General features: G+C 30.9%; 1 protein-coding gene and 1 long non-coding RNA gene across 2 annotated transcripts in view; one reads left to right on the top strand and one right to left on the bottom strand.

Moving 5' to 3' along the window:
* Nucleotides 1-11,611, top strand: part of LOC115885903 (kalirin) — a 402,576-nt gene extending 390,965 nt beyond the window's left edge. Inside the window, exons 37-43 of the mRNA XM_030904931.1 lie at nt 1,720-1,919; nt 3,113-3,843; nt 5,121-5,292; nt 5,408-5,546; nt 5,703-5,880; nt 6,073-6,293; nt 11,283-11,611. Coding sequence (XP_030760791.1) covers nt 1,720-1,919; nt 3,113-3,843; nt 5,121-5,292; nt 5,408-5,546; nt 5,703-5,880; nt 6,073-6,293; nt 11,283-11,402 — 1,761 coding nt within the window. The 3' untranslated portion in view covers nt 11,403-11,611. The remainder of the gene's footprint in view (nt 1-1,719; nt 1,920-3,112; nt 3,844-5,120; nt 5,293-5,407; nt 5,547-5,702; nt 5,881-6,072; nt 6,294-11,282) is intronic.
* A 2,500-nt stretch (nt 11,612-14,111) lies between these two features.
* Nucleotides 14,112-14,911, bottom strand: LOC115885868. The gene is made up of 3 exons (XR_004050802.1): nt 14,572-14,911; nt 14,354-14,435; nt 14,112-14,265 (listed from the first exon to the last, which is right to left on the bottom strand). It is a non-coding gene; the product is annotated as an uncharacterized LOC115885868 (long non-coding RNA).
* Between the last annotated feature and the right edge of the window lie 4,390 nt (nt 14,912-19,301).

The following is a 19,301-nucleotide window of genomic DNA, read 5'->3' as shown; positions in this document are numbered from 1 at the left end:
ATTTACAGATGAGAACTTTCATTTTTAATTTAGAAAGAGGTTCTAAAAAGACAAGTAACTTAGCTACAAATTGCTTAAAATATCATCAAAATCAGTCCACTAGAATACAATATATAACATTTTAAAATACATCAAAATGTTTTTTGTGCTGGTGAGTGTATATCAGCCCTTTTTCTATTTCTTTTTGGCATTGTTGAAAGAAGCATAACTTCGTTATTATTTAACAGTTAGAATCCAGACTTCGGATTTAGGATAAACAAGTTTTATGTCAATATTATTGCAATGAAATTATTATATTAAAACTACCTTGAAAATCTCCAAAATTATGTTGTGTGCTTACTGGATAATAGAATAGCCATGCACTACTCGTAGTTATTAACGCATGCATTATTTAACCAACAAATTTTTTTCTTTCTCCAGGTACCTTAGAGCTCGCTTCAAAAACAGTAATCACCTGATTGTATCACAAATTAAATCTAGAAATACGTTTAAAACTAACCCTTTGAGGCTGTGATATGTATAGTGTTTAAGAAACAAACATTAATTAGAATCTTAAGTGTAAATAAGAGTGTAGATAGTAATACGGTTTTATTTTGATATGTAATCAGTAAAAAATGTATGTAAATGACGTAGAGAATAAAGTAAACAGTGGCTTAATAAATTTGGGTGTTTTTGACTATAACAAATTTAATGGAGATACTATGGAGCATTATGCAGAAGTGTTTTTTTTCTAAATTATGGTGAGCATGTTTTTTAATTTTAACTCTTTACTTTTTTGGATTCTTTCTAACGGGTGCTCCTTTACTATTATGCTTTTTGTGTGTCACAGTGCATGTATTTTTTTTTGTTTAAGTGTATTGGAAATATAAGTACATATCGTCCCATTGCTGCCAAAAGTCACTAACTTACTTTTTATTACTTCCGAGAAAAATGCGTCTAAAAATGAATTGCATTGCATAAAGATGTTATAGTTAGTAACTATTCGGTATTAAAATAAAACATAAATAGCCAGAAATCGTAGTTAATGACTTTTGCAATCGATTCTCCGATTCAAAACATAGTGATTGAATTTGGTTGTTCGGAAAAATGTTAGTTAGTGACTTTTGGCAGCAATAGGACGATATTTTTGATAACCCACGTCTTGTTTTTGCTGTTTTATACTAATCCAGTGTCGTCCAAAATGAATTAATAATAACATTAATGTAATTCAGAGCTGATTCAAAGCACAGTGTTTAGAAGTCTTCAAAACCTTGATAGAGCTTATATGGAACAATGTTTGCATGAAAATATGGTTGAATTTTTCTCTAAAAATCGAAACGCCTTTCTTTCTGGTAATATAATTTTCTTTTCATTCTTTGATAGATTGTTATTGATAGAATTTTAATTAACATTAATTTTTTGCTGTTCTAAAATGCTAAGGAAGCACAAACATTATTTAGTTCAATGCTACAGAATGGGAGAAAACAGTTACCGGAAAATGTGATACTTTAACAACAGCAAAAAATATGACGTTAATAAAAAAAATAAATAATAGTAACCATATATCAAACAACTAAATTATATCTATATTTATTGAAAAACTAAATTTATTTTATAGCACTGTGCTAAAATTCTGAATTAATGTTTTTAAAGCTTCCTGTTATTATTCAATGCAGCTTTAGAAATTTATAAGTGTCTGTCTATATTCGATGGATTAAATATATTTTAATAAATTTACAGTATGAAAACCACATTTTGGCGCCCGGAACACAAGCTAGGATAATTCGTGAGTACCCAAAGGTGAATTTAGGCGAAGTTGTCACTATAATCAAATACGACGCCAACAAGGGATATCTAGTATGCGTAAATGTTGTACGAGAAAAAGTATGGCTGCCTGCCTATGTAATATCCAATCCTTCTCAGAAGCCATGGAATTTCAGGTAAAAAACATTAGAAGATATTATTTTACTTCTAATATGTATTTAAGATTATATTTTCACACTTAATATCTTTTAAATATTCACTGCGCAGAAAAAAATAAGTTTTTTATTTAAATGGAAGCTAATACAAAAGACAATGGAATGTACAGAGTGGTCCGAACTATGTTCCGGAAACTTCGGCAGCATATTCTGTAGTAAATAAAAAAGTTCGTATAAATGTATGTCCTAAAATGCTTATTTTCTGAGATACAGGATACAGGGTGTAGAAGTTTCATTTTTATTTCGATTTTTTCCAAATAATTACTCAAGTAACGTCAATATTTGGATGAAAATTGGTGTCTGGAAGTATATTGACATTAAAAATTTGATTTTGATGTCAATATGACTCCTATTTGTAAGGGGGCGCCACCTACATGTATTTAACTGTTTTGAAGAGTAATAACTTTTCGTCCGTACCTGTATAAAACTATGGAGTGAAAAAAAATATATTTCTGTGATTTTTTACGTAAAAAATGTCTCTTGGTAAAAATAGCTACGAGCAACCGAAGATATTGAGAATTGAAATAGTCAGTGCAATTATTTACAAAAAATAAACATGTTGAGTAGATAGTTATTAGTTTTCTTTGAAGAATTGATGATAAAAAACTGTTAAACTGTTAAACTTTTGGCACAAAAACATTTCAAATTTATTATTTCAGCCTAATAACTGTTTAGTCAACATGTTTAATTTATGTTAATGATGACTGGTATACATAAGTTAGATTTAAAAAAACGTCGTAAATGTATATTTTTTTACTTAGTAGTTTTATACAGGTACGGACGAAAAGTTATTACACTTCAAACCAGTTAAAAAATATGTAGGTGGCGCCCCCTAAAAGTAGGAGTCATATTGACATCATAATCAAATTTCTTAGATCAAAAAAATTTTTGACACCGATTTTCATCTAAAATCTGACGTTACTTCAGAAATTATTTGAAAAAAATCGAAATAAAAATGAAACTTCTACACCCTGTATCTCCGAAACTAAGCATTTTAAGACATACGTTTATTTATACTAACTTTTTTACTTATTTTTATCTGAAGAATATGCTGCCGAAGTTTCCGGAATACAATTCGGACCACCCTGTATATAAAAACATCAGTTTTTTGGAAAAAAATTCTGCATTAATATAATCAACCTACAATATTTCAGATTTAAGAAACCACCAAGAACCTTGCCCACCAACGGAAATATACCAGAGAGCCCTCAAGAAGGTCCCGTTCCAGATATAACCGATCGCCTTCAAGATCTAGTGGTACAAGCCGGCTCAAAAATCGTCCTTTGTTGTCGAATTCGAGGTCACACCCCTCACTGCAGACAAAGCTGGAAAAAACTTGAACCTAACCTCTGCATCCTTCGAAACGGTCGATTTATGATGGAGCCCAACGGAGAAGGCGTGGCTCTTTTAACCCTGGACAACGCCAAACCGTCTGATTCCGGTACTTACTCGTTCACTATTGCCAACGAATATGGTTCTGCGAGCTGTTCTTGCGTGGTGTCTGTAACAGGCGGTCCCGGGGTCTTGGTCGAACCGACAATTCAAGTTCTATCATCGACCAGTGTTCAACTGGACTGGGACAACCCTCAGAAAACGCCTTATTACGTGGAACATTGTAAATTGGGGTCCGGAGAATGGACTTCGCCGTCAAAAAGTGTCATTACTGAAAGTACTTACGTTGTTGATGACTTGGTGCCGGGGGAGACTTACAGTTTTCGATTGGTATCCAGTCAGACGAAAGCAGTGAGTCTGCCTAGCGTTGCTGTGACGTTGCCTATCGGTGATAACTTACTGTGGCAGCAGGAGCAATTTAGAAGGAGGTATATGGAATTGGAAGAGATTAGCAGGGGGAGATTTTCTATAGTACGGCTTGCAAAAGACAGAGGTGAGATTTAATGGTTTTATTTGAATTATAATTGTAAAAGTTAGAAAATAAATTGAGGATTTAATTGTGTTTTAAATAGTTGACATTTTGAGAAAAATGCATTCTTCTTAAAAATTTCTACTTCTTCTAAAATGGTTAATCTTGTTTATGCTTTTCCAAATTTCCATACCGTTTTAGATAAAATTAAGAAACACATGAAAATATGGTTAAATTTTTAAAGTCTTAAAAATCAAAAGGCGTTTCTACCAATTCGCTTTCATTCTTTGATAGATTCTTATTCATATAATTTTAATTAACGTAATATTTTTTGCTGTTTTAAAATGTTAAAGAAGTACAAAATTTATTTAGTTCAATGCTACGGCTTACTGTAGCATTGAAAATGTGAAAGAAATGTGTGTGTGTAAATTGAATTATCATCATCCTTAGGTAATGATAATTATCGGAAAATATGATACTTTAACTACAACAAAGAATATGACGTTAATCAAATTTAATAATAACCATCTATCAAAGTGATGAAATCGAAATGATATAATCATAGAAACGCGTTTTGATTTTTAGAAAATTCAACCATATTTTCATGTTTTTCTTAATTTTCTCTAAAACGATGTGGAAATTTGGAAAAGTATAAACGCGATTAAACCATTTTAGAACAAGGAAATTTTTTATGAAGAATACATATGTCTCAAAATATCAATAATAAAAAAGTATTTCCTCTTGTAAAGACAATCCGGGGACATACTGTATATAGAGAAACTATGGTTACGCTCATTGAATTTGACATTTTATGTCAGTTTAATAATATATTTTCGTACTTTTGTGCTTAGGCGTAAAAGTGCTTTACTTTTATGCCTAGGCGTAAGCTAGGCGTTAAAATGACTTTTGTTAATCACGCCGCAAAAATTAATACTTTTGTGGCCTTTGAAAAATACCACTGCATTGAATGAGTAAAAAATCCACTGACAGCTGTTTTCCATTTGAAGGGTCCAGGGGAAAAATTTCATAAGCGCCAATTTCTTAATTTTAGAATTTTACAATACTATAGTAGGTCTAATTGGTCCCTACAAAATCTATAAACTCTGCAGGGCAATAAGTTGTAAATCCTATGATATATGCCTAATAAAAAATAAGAAATATAGAATACACGAAAAAAACATGATAACCACCAGCAGTCCAGTGCTCTCCTGTAAAATTAGTAAAATGGTGCTTGTCATGTTTTCCCTCTGGACCCTTCATATGTAAAAGAAGCAATTTTAATGTTAATATGGTATTTTCAGGTACAAACGTCGAAGTTGCTTTGAAGCAAATTACTAGAAGGAAGCAGGCTCACCAAGTCACGCAGGCAGAGTATGCTTTACTAGCGGGTATGGAACATCCGAATATCATCCGATCTCTCGCATTATTTGACAACGCTCCTGTACCAGGAATAGACACTATAGTTTTGGAACTGTAAGTTTGATTTTTGTTTAAGATTTTTTTACCCTCGAAAAAAATATTTTCATTAATTTATATATTTAATTAGTTAATGCCATCCTTATTTTATTTGTTCCTTTCTTTGTTCTAGTGTGAGAGGGCCACTTTTATTTGCATCATTAAGTGAACGGGGAGACTATTTGGAGGGAGATGTCAGATTGTATACTCGGCAACTAATGTCAGCTTTGGCTTGGTTGCATAGAAAAAATGTCTCACATTTGGATGTTAAGGTATTGTTAATGTACCATAATTAAATAAATATAGTTAAGCATTTTTATTATTATTTATGTTCAACGGTTCCCCTATATTTTTATAATTTATAAAATTAGTTTATTACAAAACGAACTTAAAGATTATTTATATACAGGTTCTATTTCTTTTTTTAGCCAGAGAATGTCATGGTTGACATTACTTTCAGTCCGCCTCTGTTGAAGCTAGTCGACTTTGGAGATTCAGTCAATACCACTAAAAATGTGATCCTTCCACCTGCTTGTTTGGAGTTCGCCTCTCCAGAACTTGTTTTAGGCCAGCCTGTAGGAAAGCACACTGATTGCTGGGCAGCAGGTACAACTTATTTTCTTTATATTTAAGACATAAAGGGTTGACTATCCTAAAACCTCTGCATCTGCACACAGATTTTGATAACTATGAGCACAACTATGAGCATAAAAAAAATAACCTAATGGTTTTTTGTAAACCAACAATTTCCTCCATATTGGTATTTATATTCTAATGTTAGTTATGTCTTCTTTACAGGAGTATTTTTGTATGTTTTGTTGAGTGGTGTATCTCCATTCCTGGATGACTCCATGGAAGAAACGACAGCCAACATTCTCAAATGCGACTACTGTTTTCCTGACGAGTATTTTGCACAGATCACGGAACCAGCAAAGGACCTAATTAAAAGTTTACTAGTACTTGCGCCTGCGCAAAGAATGGACATGGACACCGCGTTGACATGCTCTTGGATTAGAGATGTGAGTATTATTTATTTTATTATTTTTCGTGTTCATATGCATAAATATTTTTTTTTTCAAACGTCACAAAAGTATTAATTTTTGCGATGCGATTGACAATATAAAAAAGTCATTTTAACGAATAGGTATAAAAGTAAACCACTTTTACTTTCGTACTTTTACGCGTAAGCATAAAAGTACGAAAATATATTATTAAACTGACAAAGTGTCAAATTCAGCGAGCGTAACCATAGTTTCTCGATATATAATTACATACAAGGTATGTCTCATAGATAAATGAAACAAGTTTAGATTGGAAAGTGCCCATAAGGACAATGTAAACACTATTTGGCGCTATTCTTGCAACGGTCGCGACCCAAAACTTTTGAAAATTTCGGAGCGGTTCGGCTTTTTTCGGAATTATATTGCCAAATATTGTTTATTCAAATTTATTATTATTTTCGTTTAATTTTATAAATAAAAGACAGTGTGTTGCATACATGAAACTTTATTTTATATAAGGACGCATGTATGAAATACCTATGAAACATTGGAAACCGACGCGACGTTATGCCACGATCCACGATGGTTTTTGCAGTTCACAGTTCACAGCACAGCTTTTTAAGTTTTTAATGCCACTTTTTCACAATTATCGCCGGTTAGAGTAAATAAAACTTGAATTGAACTCAAAAGATAGCAATAATTACTTTGAAAATGGACGCTATAAACACTTTTCGGAATTTCTTTAATGAGAGCGGTTTAGATTTTGAAAGATTATTATGATTTTTGAAGATTCTGACTTTGACAAGAGAAAATTAATTCTGTTTTTGTTTGCCGTTGTTCTTAGCGACCGCTATAGCAGCGCCAGATCGCGTATAACGGTCGCGACCCAAAATAATTTCGCGACCTAAAATTTTTACGGGCTTTCCAATCTGTTGCATTTATCTATGGTATGTCTTTAAAATTTTTATATTATTTGGAACGTTTGAAATTGTTTAAAAATTATTTGTGGCGTTTGAAAAAAATAGCATGTTCTATTCGGAGTAAAAATGACTTTTTGTGTTTTGAAAAAAAAGAAAGCATTTTATAAAATATATAGAATTATACAGGGGGTCCCCAAAAAAAAGTTACTCATCAAAGTTGTTTTTTCCCGGTTTTTTCTAATGGAACACCCTATATATTAATTGATTTTCGGATTCTAGGAAAAAAATAAAGATGAGTTTTATTAAAGAGGCATATACCTAAAATCTAAAGCCGGGTCCAGACTATGTAACAAAACATGTTAAATATCAAGTTATACAACAAATTTGTTGTACAACTTTGTTTTATAACTTGTTATAAAATAGCAGAGACATCCAGACTATGTAACACAACTAAACTAAACAAAATGAGTGTACATTTTATTGCTCGAAGCAGTAGCAGCTGTAGTATTTAAAATGACCTCAAACGCATTTGTTTTTCAACTTCACTTGCATTTGTTTTCAATTCTGCACCTAGTTCAGTCCATGCGTCGTGTTTTTTATTTCTGTTTTTAAAATCTATGAAGGTAGGATCCCATAATACTCGATGCTCACGAAATAACTCAATTAAATGAGTGATAAGTTCTTTCAACCATTGCATTGCGTAAAAAATTAACAAAAATCACTGTGTGCAACGCGAGAGTTCTGGCAATACTAAATTCAAACGCCGCTCGTCCTGCAGTAAATATTTAATAACACAAGTGTGGACAAGTCCCGGCGTGTTATAAAACAAAGTTTTATAACTTTCTTTGATCTTTACCGACACCTAAAGGCCGGTCCACACTTGCTATATAACACTGCTATATAGCAAAGTTATATAACATGTTACTTATTTTTTAGTCATATTTAGCAAATTTCGCTGCTATATAACTTGTTAGATGTTATCCATTTGTAGTCGGTAAAGATCAAAAGATGTTGCTCAACATTGCTATTCTAACATGAAACAATGCGTCCAGACTTGCTAAATTTCTAGTTTAGCCGCTCACATTTTCAGGGACGTGCGCGACAGAATTTTAGTATGGTGAGTTGATATTGGGTTTGTTTATTATAATAATAATAATAGCTCCCGTATATAGCGTTTAACGCCTTGGGAGTAGCAAGGTACAGCTTGCCATACTAGAGCCGTTCGGTATACAAGGAAGGTAATGTGGACTACGCTTCAACCGCCTATTATTACCTCAGGATTGTGAATTCCAAGTACTCATTTAAGGCTGAGTCGACCTAGGTACCCAAACTATTTTTATTTTAATAAAAATAGTCGGTTGATGCAATGCCGAGTGTGGGAATCGAACCCACTACCTTGAGATTGGTAGACGAGAGCCTGTACCTCTACGCCACCGGGCACCTTAGGGTTTGTTTATTTACTGGTTAATAATACCGTATGATCGAAAAAAAAACCTGCGACCAGTCGGCCTCCCGTCCAGTTGGCTTGGACATGACGATCGATGACATTCCCAATATAATTTTTCATATAAAATGACAGCGATCTTCAATTCATAGCCATCGCTGACGCCATGTTTTTTCGATCGTATGGTTCTTATAGATAGAGAAATATAATAAAAAACTTGAACTTATAGTAAAGTAAAACTTTTTATTACTTTCTCTATGTTCTTATATTGTTAATGGAGTAGAGCCAAGAGCAGACTTGTCAACTAATTAAGTTGTATAGAGATCATACAGTGTTATGTGATATCTTTTATATAAAAGAAACATGATGCATGGTTAAAAATTGCAAAAAGTATGTATTTGGAAAGAGAAAAATTTGAGAAAAAAATGCGATATCTAATAGGGCAGTTTCAGAGGAAAAAAAAAGAAATGCAAATCAGGTACTGGCTTAGACGAAGTGGATAATTCAAAATGGTTTGCTTTTAAGTTATTATTGTTTTTAAAAGACAGAAACACACCACGAGAAATAGCCGAGGCAGGTATTGAAAAGGTAAGCTAATTGAGTTCGACTATATATATATATATATATAGATCTATTTTGTAGGCGGACTCAAAACCGCTTTTTTTCTCGACTTTCTTTCTCTTCAAAAATAATTACGCACGCCGCTGCTGCTAGCAGAACCTCTTTCTCGCCAAAACGATTCATGATTACGTAAACTATAATGTGGACGGCTCCCGGTTTTTTAGCATGTGATATGTAGCATGTTAAATAGCAATGTTATATAACATGTTACTAAATGTAGACCCTCCTTAATGGATAACATAATATATGCTATATAACAAGAAAAATGTTGTATAACATTGTGTTTTATAACTTTTTTAATTGAATTTCTCTAACAAGTTATAAAACTTTGTTATTTAACATGTTTTGTTACATAGTCTGGACCCGGCTTAAGGATTTTGACATATTTCACATTTTGTGAAAATAAAGGGTAGATTTTAAATTTTGATAACAGCTACCTAAATTTTAGTTGACATCGTATAGCCTCATATTTAATTACAGTAACCATTCTATGTTAAACCAAATTGAAATTTGATCGGAAAAGTTATACAGGGTGAGACGAAATTAATATGGAACATTAGTCACTTTTAAAAGCAAGTTACTCCTTTATTTTAATAAATGGAACATCCAGTATATTTTTCCAGCGTTCAATGGGGAATTTATATGTCTTCAAAATATTATTAAGGTTGCCTACCTCTCAGACAAAGATTTTCCTAAATATTTTAATTTTGATCTGTATTATTTGAAAAAATCTAGATGGCTGTGTCATATACCTTTTGTTAATTTAGCAAAAATTAAACATTGTAGAGTAAAATGCTCAACGGTAATAAAAAAAATACACGTTTAAAACATATTTTAATTAGTACAGAATTAAAACTAGATATAAACCTATAATTATGTGACAAAAATTAGTTAGATGAAATCAAATGCTTCCTTTCCTGTTAACTGCACAAAATGATTGTCTTTTCAAAAGGATCTTTTCATTTTAAAAGGTTTATGTGGAGTTCTACCTCGAAAAGCAGCTACAATAATTTCTCTCATGTTGTCGACAATAGTTGGTCGAGTTTTGTAAACACTGTTTTTAACTTATCCCCATAAAAAAACAGACTAGATAAAATCAGGACCATTTAAGTAATTGGTGAATGCACACTGCATTGACCAACTAATAGAATTATACCAATTCTCTCTGATGTAGGATAGTAGGAATTGCATTTTCGGCAAATTTCTGAGAATTTTTTTTTTGTTTTAACTGACACAAAATGATAACTAGTTGTTAAAGTTGGACTAATTAGACAGCTATGTCGAAGTAACGTCAGACATATCACTAGCCACCTAGATTTTATCTAATAATAAAGATCTATTCGGATCAAATTATCATGTAAATGAAGATATCTAGGAAAATATTATTTGTTTGAGGGGTAGGTAACCTTAATAGTATTTTGAAGAGACATGAATTCTCCATTGAATATCGGAATAATATACTGGGTGTTTCATTTAAAATAAAAGAGTAACGTGCTGTTAAAGGTGACCAATGTTCAATATTAATTTTGTCTCACCCTATATAACTTTTGGATTAAGTTTTAATTTGATTTAAAGTACAATAGTTAATTTAACTACATATTAGGCTATACCGGGTAAATTCCAATTTAGGTAGATTTTATTGTAATTTAAAAATTGTTCTTTATTTCTAGAAAATGTTAAATATGTCAAAAACCTTAGAATATAATCATATACTTCTCTTATAAAACTCACCTTTATTTTTCTGTCAGAATCCGAAAATCAATTAATATATAGGATGTTCCATTACAAAAAACACAACTTTGTTATGTAACTTTTTTGGGGACACCCTGTAGAACTCTCTATATTTTTAAAAAAGTGCTCTGAATTAACCTACATATGCTAACAAAATTTCACTTCAATGCAAACTGTCGTTCTCCTTGCAGCCTCCGCGACGTATGAGAGGCGCTACCCTGTATAACACCATTGCAACTCTATTGTAGATTATTTTTGATTCTTTCTTTATTTTTTTTTCTTTCTTTCCAGGAACATTTGGTTACAGTAATCCCGTGTTCGAGACTGAAGACATTTATGCAGAGAAGACACCCTGTAAATATATCCACCACGCCTACTAGCCCTGTATACACGGGGGAGCATATATTTTAAAAATCGATTGTGATAATAGTTTTATTATATTTAAGTTTCGCTTAAGACGCTTCATGATTTTATTTATATATATTTTAGCAAAGTTTTATAGATAATGCAAATCGACAATCAAAATTGTTTTATGAGGAATGTATTAAAATTTTTAAATTAAGACAAAACCGCTATTTTGTGATTTTTTAAACTTTTATTTTAATAAAGTTTTATAATTTTACAATTGAGTTTTATTTAAAAAAAATATGGACATAAAATTCAGAATATTAAAACAAATATTGTAAAAAAGAGATAAATAATACCCTTTATAGTGGAGGACAAAGATATATGGGGGGGCTTTCGTGTCATTTATATCACAAATACTACGACAGAAAGAGCAATCCTCCAATCCAAATTTATAATATCTAGAAAGAAAGTCTGATACAAAATAATGTCTTTGACAAATGGGCTAGTTTTCTGATAATTCTATCGGGCATTTCTACCAGGAAAACATAAAAGCCAGGAGGTAAATTCCTGCTCTTGATACTACAACAAATCTTGACAAAATGGTGAAGGTATTTTTGTCAACAAGTGCTACTCTAGCGTTAATAACTGGTATTAACAAATCAACGAGTTAGAAGAGATTTGTTTGGTTTGGTTAGGGAGAGTGAAGAATGGACCTGCCCTTTTGACCATTCGATAGAGAATTAGATTCTCTATCAGTGAGAATGAGCCTTGCTAAATTTTTCACCCAAACTATTAAGTTGATCCGTCCAATAGGGCTCTAATTTTGTAAAAATACATATGTAGAGAATTTAATGTGTAGTGAATTTAATTCTCTATTGACTGATCCAACTAGGTATCTTTAATAGTTTAGGAGATATTAAGGTTCGAAGTTCGAAATCGAGGTCATGAAGATAGAGTCTGTTAAAGATAAAGTTAACTTTGAGTTTTTAAGCACCTATTAACTTATTTCATAAGTAATAAGTTTTAAAACAGTCGTAACTTTGCAAAATTGGGACACCCCACTATTTGATAAAGAAATAAACACGAAAAAATAATTCATTAGTTTGGATTTAAAACTCTAAAAATCTTTAATCAAGTTGAAACTAGGTATACAGGGTGATCCGAACTGTATTCCGGAAACTTCGACAGCATATTCTGCAGATAAAAATAAGTAAAAAAGTTCGAATAAATGTAATTCCTAAAATGCTTTAGTTTCGGAGATACAGGGTGTAGAAGTTTAATTTTTTTCGATTTTTTCGAAATAATTTCTGAAGTAACGTCAATATTTGGATGAAAATTGGCGTCTGGAAGTTTTTTGACATGAGAAATTTGATTGAAAATTGTATTAATAATATTGGCAAAATAGAAAAAATTGTAATAACTCGCAAACTATTAAAAATAGGCATATGACATACTTAATAAAAGTTGAAGAGTTTTGTAAAATCTAAAAAAAATTGGATAGATAGATAAATAAAAACAAAATTGACGTCTGGGAGTTTTATGACATGAGAAATTTGATTGAAAATTGTATTAAAAATATGGGCAAAAATAGAAAAAAATGGAATAACTCGCAAACTATAAAAAATAGGCATATGACATACTTAATAAAAGTTGAAGAGTTTTGTAAAATCTATCAGCATCTAACTGTAAAAATATCTTTACATAGATCTTTTTCTATATCTCTATAAAATTCTCCTACCAAATTTTAGTTGTCCTTCGTGTAATTTTAGTTCCAACTTCAGAAACAATGGCATCACTGACAATTTTTTACCACACTGCGCAATCTAATATTTGTTTAAACAAATTTTAATATTATAAAAACTATTAATTTTAGGTATATAACATTATATACAGGTTGTTAATTGTTTATTACTCGCTTATGGTTGAAATACGGCAACCTCAGCCCGCTCGTCGAGAGACGACGCGACGGGACGAGTCGACAGCTTAGCTTAGTACTCATTTGGAATGTAGGCAGTGTTGCCATTCTGTTCCCCAATAAATAACCGTCCAGTTAACAATCTGTATAAAAAAGTTAAGCTTTGTCACTGTAATTTATATCTTAAAAATTATCAAATTGGTATTTATAATATTCTAAGACTTCCTCATACGGTAGTACTTCAATACATTTAATCAAAATTACTGTTGCCGGTAAATTACTAGAAATTAACAACTTGGATGTAATAAATGTGTCATATTGATGATACAAAATAATTGTTAAAACCAATAAGAAAAAATCCGTAAATAATAATTTTTAATAAGATAATAATAAAATATGAGATTTTTTAAATTTATTTTAGAAAAAAAACCTTTAGTTTTTATACTGTTCCTGTAATTTTTTATATATGAATGTATGGTTTAATTTTGCTTGTATCTTTCCATACATTTACTTATTTGTAGTTTATATTATTTATATTTTTAATATTAAACCTGCAGAAGTAAAATTCAACGTTATAGAAAAATCATTTGTGTCTTATTTTGTGCCATAGAATATTTTTTTGTATTTTAAGTATTTTTGGACAATATAATATCAATCATTTCAAATTGTATTGCATGGATTTGCGTTTATATTACAAAAAATAAGATGTTAGTTTTTAATATAATCTACCGTAGAAGGTATGGTTCTAAAAGTACCAAATTTTTTTATTGCATTTTTAAAACCTTAGAAAAAATAACAGATAAAAGAAAATATATTATTCCTTTATTTCAACATAAAATATAAATTTATTGCTCTATACACAAATGATCTATTAAAATAATTATAGTGCTGAGGGTGTCGCAATATCCTGTGATACCAGACTACAATACTGTTACTGCTACTTTTGTGTCGTCCATTATCAACTCTATATCTTTTTTTCCCTGTTTTAATGTACATTTCCAAAAAAATGATCTAAAATGAAAAGAAAAATATCAATAAATAATATATTAGAGAAGCCAGAGAGTTTAGGAGATACAAAAGATAAGTTAAAAATGCTTACCTATTTTTTGTAAGACCATCGCTTCACAACTGCCTCCCATCTTCAAATTCTTGCAAGAAGGTACATCCAACATAGTTTTAACCTGAAATATTAAATAAACATTAGTTTTTTGAAGAGTTTAATAATATATCATTTAATAATATACTCATATAAAATCTTAAGAAAAGGTAACAATACGAGGTTAAAAAATAATATAAAGTAATAATTTTTGTTCTCACCGTAGCGAGTAACTATTTCAAAAATCAAAATAATTTAGCAGCTGCTACTAATATCTTAAAATTTTATCTTCTACTCCTATTCATGCTCATATATTTGTTTCTTCTTTCCATTTTCTAAGATTTTCTTAACTTTATGGTGGTGAAGGAAAATATAATTGGATTCAGATTTCCGATAAATATTCCCTAGAAGTTTGATACAAAAAAGAAAAAAGTATTAGTATTGACATAATGACCATAAAAATTCAAATATAATTATAAACTACAATTTTGTCTTATAATAATAATAGTTATTTACAGTACAAATGTGTTTATGAACATTATTACAACAACGGGTGTGAACGATTAGAACGACTCGGTCTACGACCTCGTCGTTCTAATCACACGAGTGTTGTAATCATGTTTAAACGCACGTGTCATATACAACGTTTTATCTACAACCGAAAAATAAGAAAATTCTGTTTTAATTTTCGTTTACTAGTCGCCCACCTTTAACACCTTTAACTATGGCATTTTGACAATGACTATTCACATTTTTTTTAATTATAATTGTGGGGAATTGTCATTATTATAAAAACTAGTTGTGTTATAGATTCATAACACCACTAGTTGTGTTGTGAATCTCATAACGTAACTGAAATACTAAAAAAATAGTGATGTAAAAACGTTATAACTAAACGATGATTAGGGATGGGTAAATTTCATTTTTCACCTTATGTTGAAATTTCATAATGAAATTTTCACTGAAAGATTGAAATTTTGGAAATTTCAGTGAAAATTTCAAAATTTCAAATTTTCAGTGAACATTTTATAAATTTCCTGAAATATTGACAATTAAGTATTTCACATTGGAAATTTCATTGAAATTTCATGAAAATTACAATTTTTTTTTAAATTACAAAAATGTTTTTCTAAACGAATTGCATTTTTGTAATGAATTTCATTACAAAATATGCACTTTACTTTTTTGGCATTAGAAATCATTAGAGAAATATCTCCAAATACTATTTTTGGGCTTAACCATTATTTCTTTAAAAATTGGAATCAACACAGAACACAGGTCACAGAATAAACTTTATGAAATGTGAAACACAAAAAATGCACAAAAGTAACAAATCTAATAATACATCAACATTTTCAACCTTTGAATAAGAAGACTAAGAAAGGAGCATAATGCTATCCATGTATTCATGCATGGTGGGCGGAAAAAGGACTCTAGGGTGGGGATCCTTGACAGTTCTGTTTGACGATTCATTTGACACATTTGAATTTGATTTGAAATTTTGTGGATTTGTCAGTCTTTACGGAGCTTATTTTATGTTATTTATTATTTATTCTACGAAGGTGCCCGGTGGCGTAGAGGTACAGGCTCTCGTCTAGCAATCTCAAGGTGTGGGTTCGATTCCCACACCCGGCATTTCATCAGCCGACTATTTTTATTAAAATAAAAATAGTTTGGGTACCTAGGTCGACTCAGCCTTAAATGAGTACTTGGGATTCACAATCCTGAGGTAATAATAGGCGGTTGAAGCGTAGTGCTAGCCACATTACCTTCCTTGTATACCGAACGGCTCTAGTATAGCAAGCTGTACCTTGCTACTCCCAAGGCATTAAACGCTATATACGGGAGCTATTATTATTATTATTATTTATTCTACTACTGATAGTTGTAGGTAAAAACTTTAATTAAAAAAACTTAAATTAACAGTGACACTATCGCGATTTATCGAAAAAGACTCTAAAATAGTTCGTTGTGTAGCGTGCGGTAGATCTCGGCAAAAATCGAGTGAAATAATGGAACAACTTTTCGCTAGTAAGTGACTATATAATATACATACGTGTAGTAAACCGATCATTTATGAAATTCACTTAAATTAACTAATTATATATTTTTTCTTGCATTTTTGCTTTTATTTACTACTTGTCAAAGATTAGATGTCAAAGAATTTAGATACGTCAATTTGATTTACCTGCTTCAGTAGCGTATCGGATGTTTATGGTTATAAATAATTATTATAACTTATCTATTTTTATTAGAATTTTATATTTTTATAACAGTTTTAATAACTACCAACATTTATTCACAACGTAAAATAAAAACAAAAATATTGAGTCTACCCCACGTCTACATTATAGTTTTACATTTTTTAAATACAATTAGAACGGCACTGATAAACCGGAATTTAAGTCGGCCATATTTGAGGCCCATCGCGGTGGACCTAAGATTTTTGATATGCTCCTTCTTTAGTCTTCTTATTCAAAGTTTTCAACGAAAATCATAACCTCTATCTATCTACATCTACTGCGGTTTTTCATTTTCAATGCCAAGCGCCGTGCCGCGCAGGTCCTCTTCAGACGCGCAAGTAAATCGAGCAAATCAACGATCGATACTTACGTCGATACGGTCGACATACGAACACGATAAAGGAGTTCGCGAGGTTTATGAAAATTTCACTTGAAATTTCACCTGTAAGTTGAAATTTCACGATACAATTCTGAAAATTTCACCTCCATGCTGAAAAATTCGAATTGAAACTTTCACTTGAAATTTCAATGAAATTTCACTTTTTTGAAAATATCACATTGGAAAAGTTGCCGACATGAAAATTTCATTTGAAATTTTCAAGTGGCACAACCCTAACGATGGTAGATAAAAAATATTATGGTTTACCAAAATAACTCACAAGTTTGCCACATATTTATACGTTTTTTTTTCATAAAATTTCTTACTTAGACATCCAATATATTTTATTTGTACGATGCAGATGATTTTATCTAAAAAATAAAAAAAAAACATATTTAAAAATATAGAAAATTATGTAGCTGTAAGAAGATACTTTCTTACCTGTAGTCATCATCAACATATTTTTCAACAAACTCTATGGCGTAGCTTCCCTCACGTATTTAGACAATCTCTTTGTAGTTGGGCCCATTGTTGTCTATTGTTGGCTATGCGAGCTCAAGTTATCCCTGCTAATTTCCTAATATCATGGTCTTCTAGGTCTCTTAATTCCTTGTGGGTACCATGTTGTAATTTTTCTGGCCCATCTGTTGGCCGTCCTTCTTGCCAGGTATCCTGCCTATTGCCACTTAAGGGATTTGACTTCTTAGGGTCTTTTGTCGTATCCACTCTATTCTTTTATGATCTCTCTTGGTTATTCCCAGCATATTTCGTTCCATTGAGCGTTGTGCGACCTGCAGTTTCCTTATAATGTCCGTTTTAATTGTCCAGGTTTCGCCTGCCAAGGTCATAACTGATAGTACACATTGGTCGAATGTTTTCTTAGATCTTTTTCTTTAAAGTGGCATTCTGGATTTGAATATGATTGAGTTTCTTCCATAAGTACTCCATGCTAACGTAATTCTTCTCTTGATTTCTGGTGAGCTCTAGTATTAGTTGTCCCGAATATATTTAATCTTCTACTATTTCTAGTGCTGTGCTATTTATTAGAATGTCTTTTCTGTCTACTAGTTCGTTGTACAGGGTGAGTCAACAAAGAGTAAAGTCCATTATCTCATTTGTTTCGAGGTTTACAAAAAAATGTTTAACATAAAAGTTATAGGGAAGGTTAAGATACACATTTTAAAATTATTACAGAGTATACAGGGTGCTTCAAAAAAGTGTGGCGGATATAACATGTTTTTTTAAAGGCAACACCCTATTTTTTATTTTATTTTTAGATTCTGCGTAAAATTTTATAACTTTTTTATATAAAATGTTATATACCTAAAATTAACAGTTTTTGAAATATTTAAATTTGTTTAAACAAATGTTAAATTGCAGTGTGGTAAAAAAAAAAATTGCCAGTAGTACCATTGTTTCTGAAGTTGGAATACAAAACTTGGTATGATAGTTCTATAGAGATTAAAAAGAAGATATATGTTAAGATATTTTAGTTAAACGCTACAGGGTGTGCAAAATATATTTATGAATTTCAACTACTTAAAATTAAGAAATTTCAATTTTTTTAAATGGTACACCCTATATATTATCATTTTTTCTGATAGATTTTACAAAACTCTTCAACTTTTATTAAGTATGTCATATACCTATTTTTATTATTTCGCAATTTATTCCAATTTTTTCTATTTTTACCCATATTTTTAATACAATTGCGCTATAACAACATAGTTGCCATGACAAAAAGTAATAATTATCACAATTTCATGTCCGTTAAGCAAGTTAAGAACAAAATTTGAATTTTAGTTTAATTTGTTGTTATAAGTATAAATGGTAGAGATAATAGTTACAGATTTTCTTGAAATGAATTAGTCAATGTGACTGATATACACGGACAAGCCTAGAAAACCACATTTTTTGGTTCAGTACTACATATTATATAGTACTTTGCTAACTACTATAAGAATAGATGTATATTATCTAGAAAACATTTTCAGTGTGTAATGGGACGGTTTCGCGGCAGTAGTAAATTGGCTTTACCAAATTTATAAACCAGAATTACTACGAGAAAAATTTTTTACTGTAGGTCGAAGAAAATTCCTATATCAGTAGTCTTTAGCAATTAGGTAATCTAGTATTACGCTAATCTGTGGCTATTCGCCTCGACGAAAAATCCCAAGTGTCATTTATCATAATATAGAAATACACAAGAAATTCACTACTGCGATTTAGTCTATTTGAGTAAAGTTAATTAATTTTAACTAATACCAGGAACTGTAACTAATTATGAAGCTACTTGTTAAAGGTAAGTAATAAAGAGTTTTGTTTTGTC

Source organism: Sitophilus oryzae, unplaced genomic scaffold (assembly GCF_002938485.1).
Source record: "Sitophilus oryzae breed Bouriz unplaced genomic scaffold, Soryzae_2.0 scaffold_465_pilon_pilon, whole genome shotgun sequence".
Taxonomy (NCBI): domain Eukaryota; kingdom Metazoa; phylum Arthropoda; class Insecta; order Coleoptera; family Curculionidae; genus Sitophilus; species Sitophilus oryzae.
Note: the sequence above shows the minus strand (reverse complement) of the source record. Positions and strands in the feature narration are given on the sequence as shown.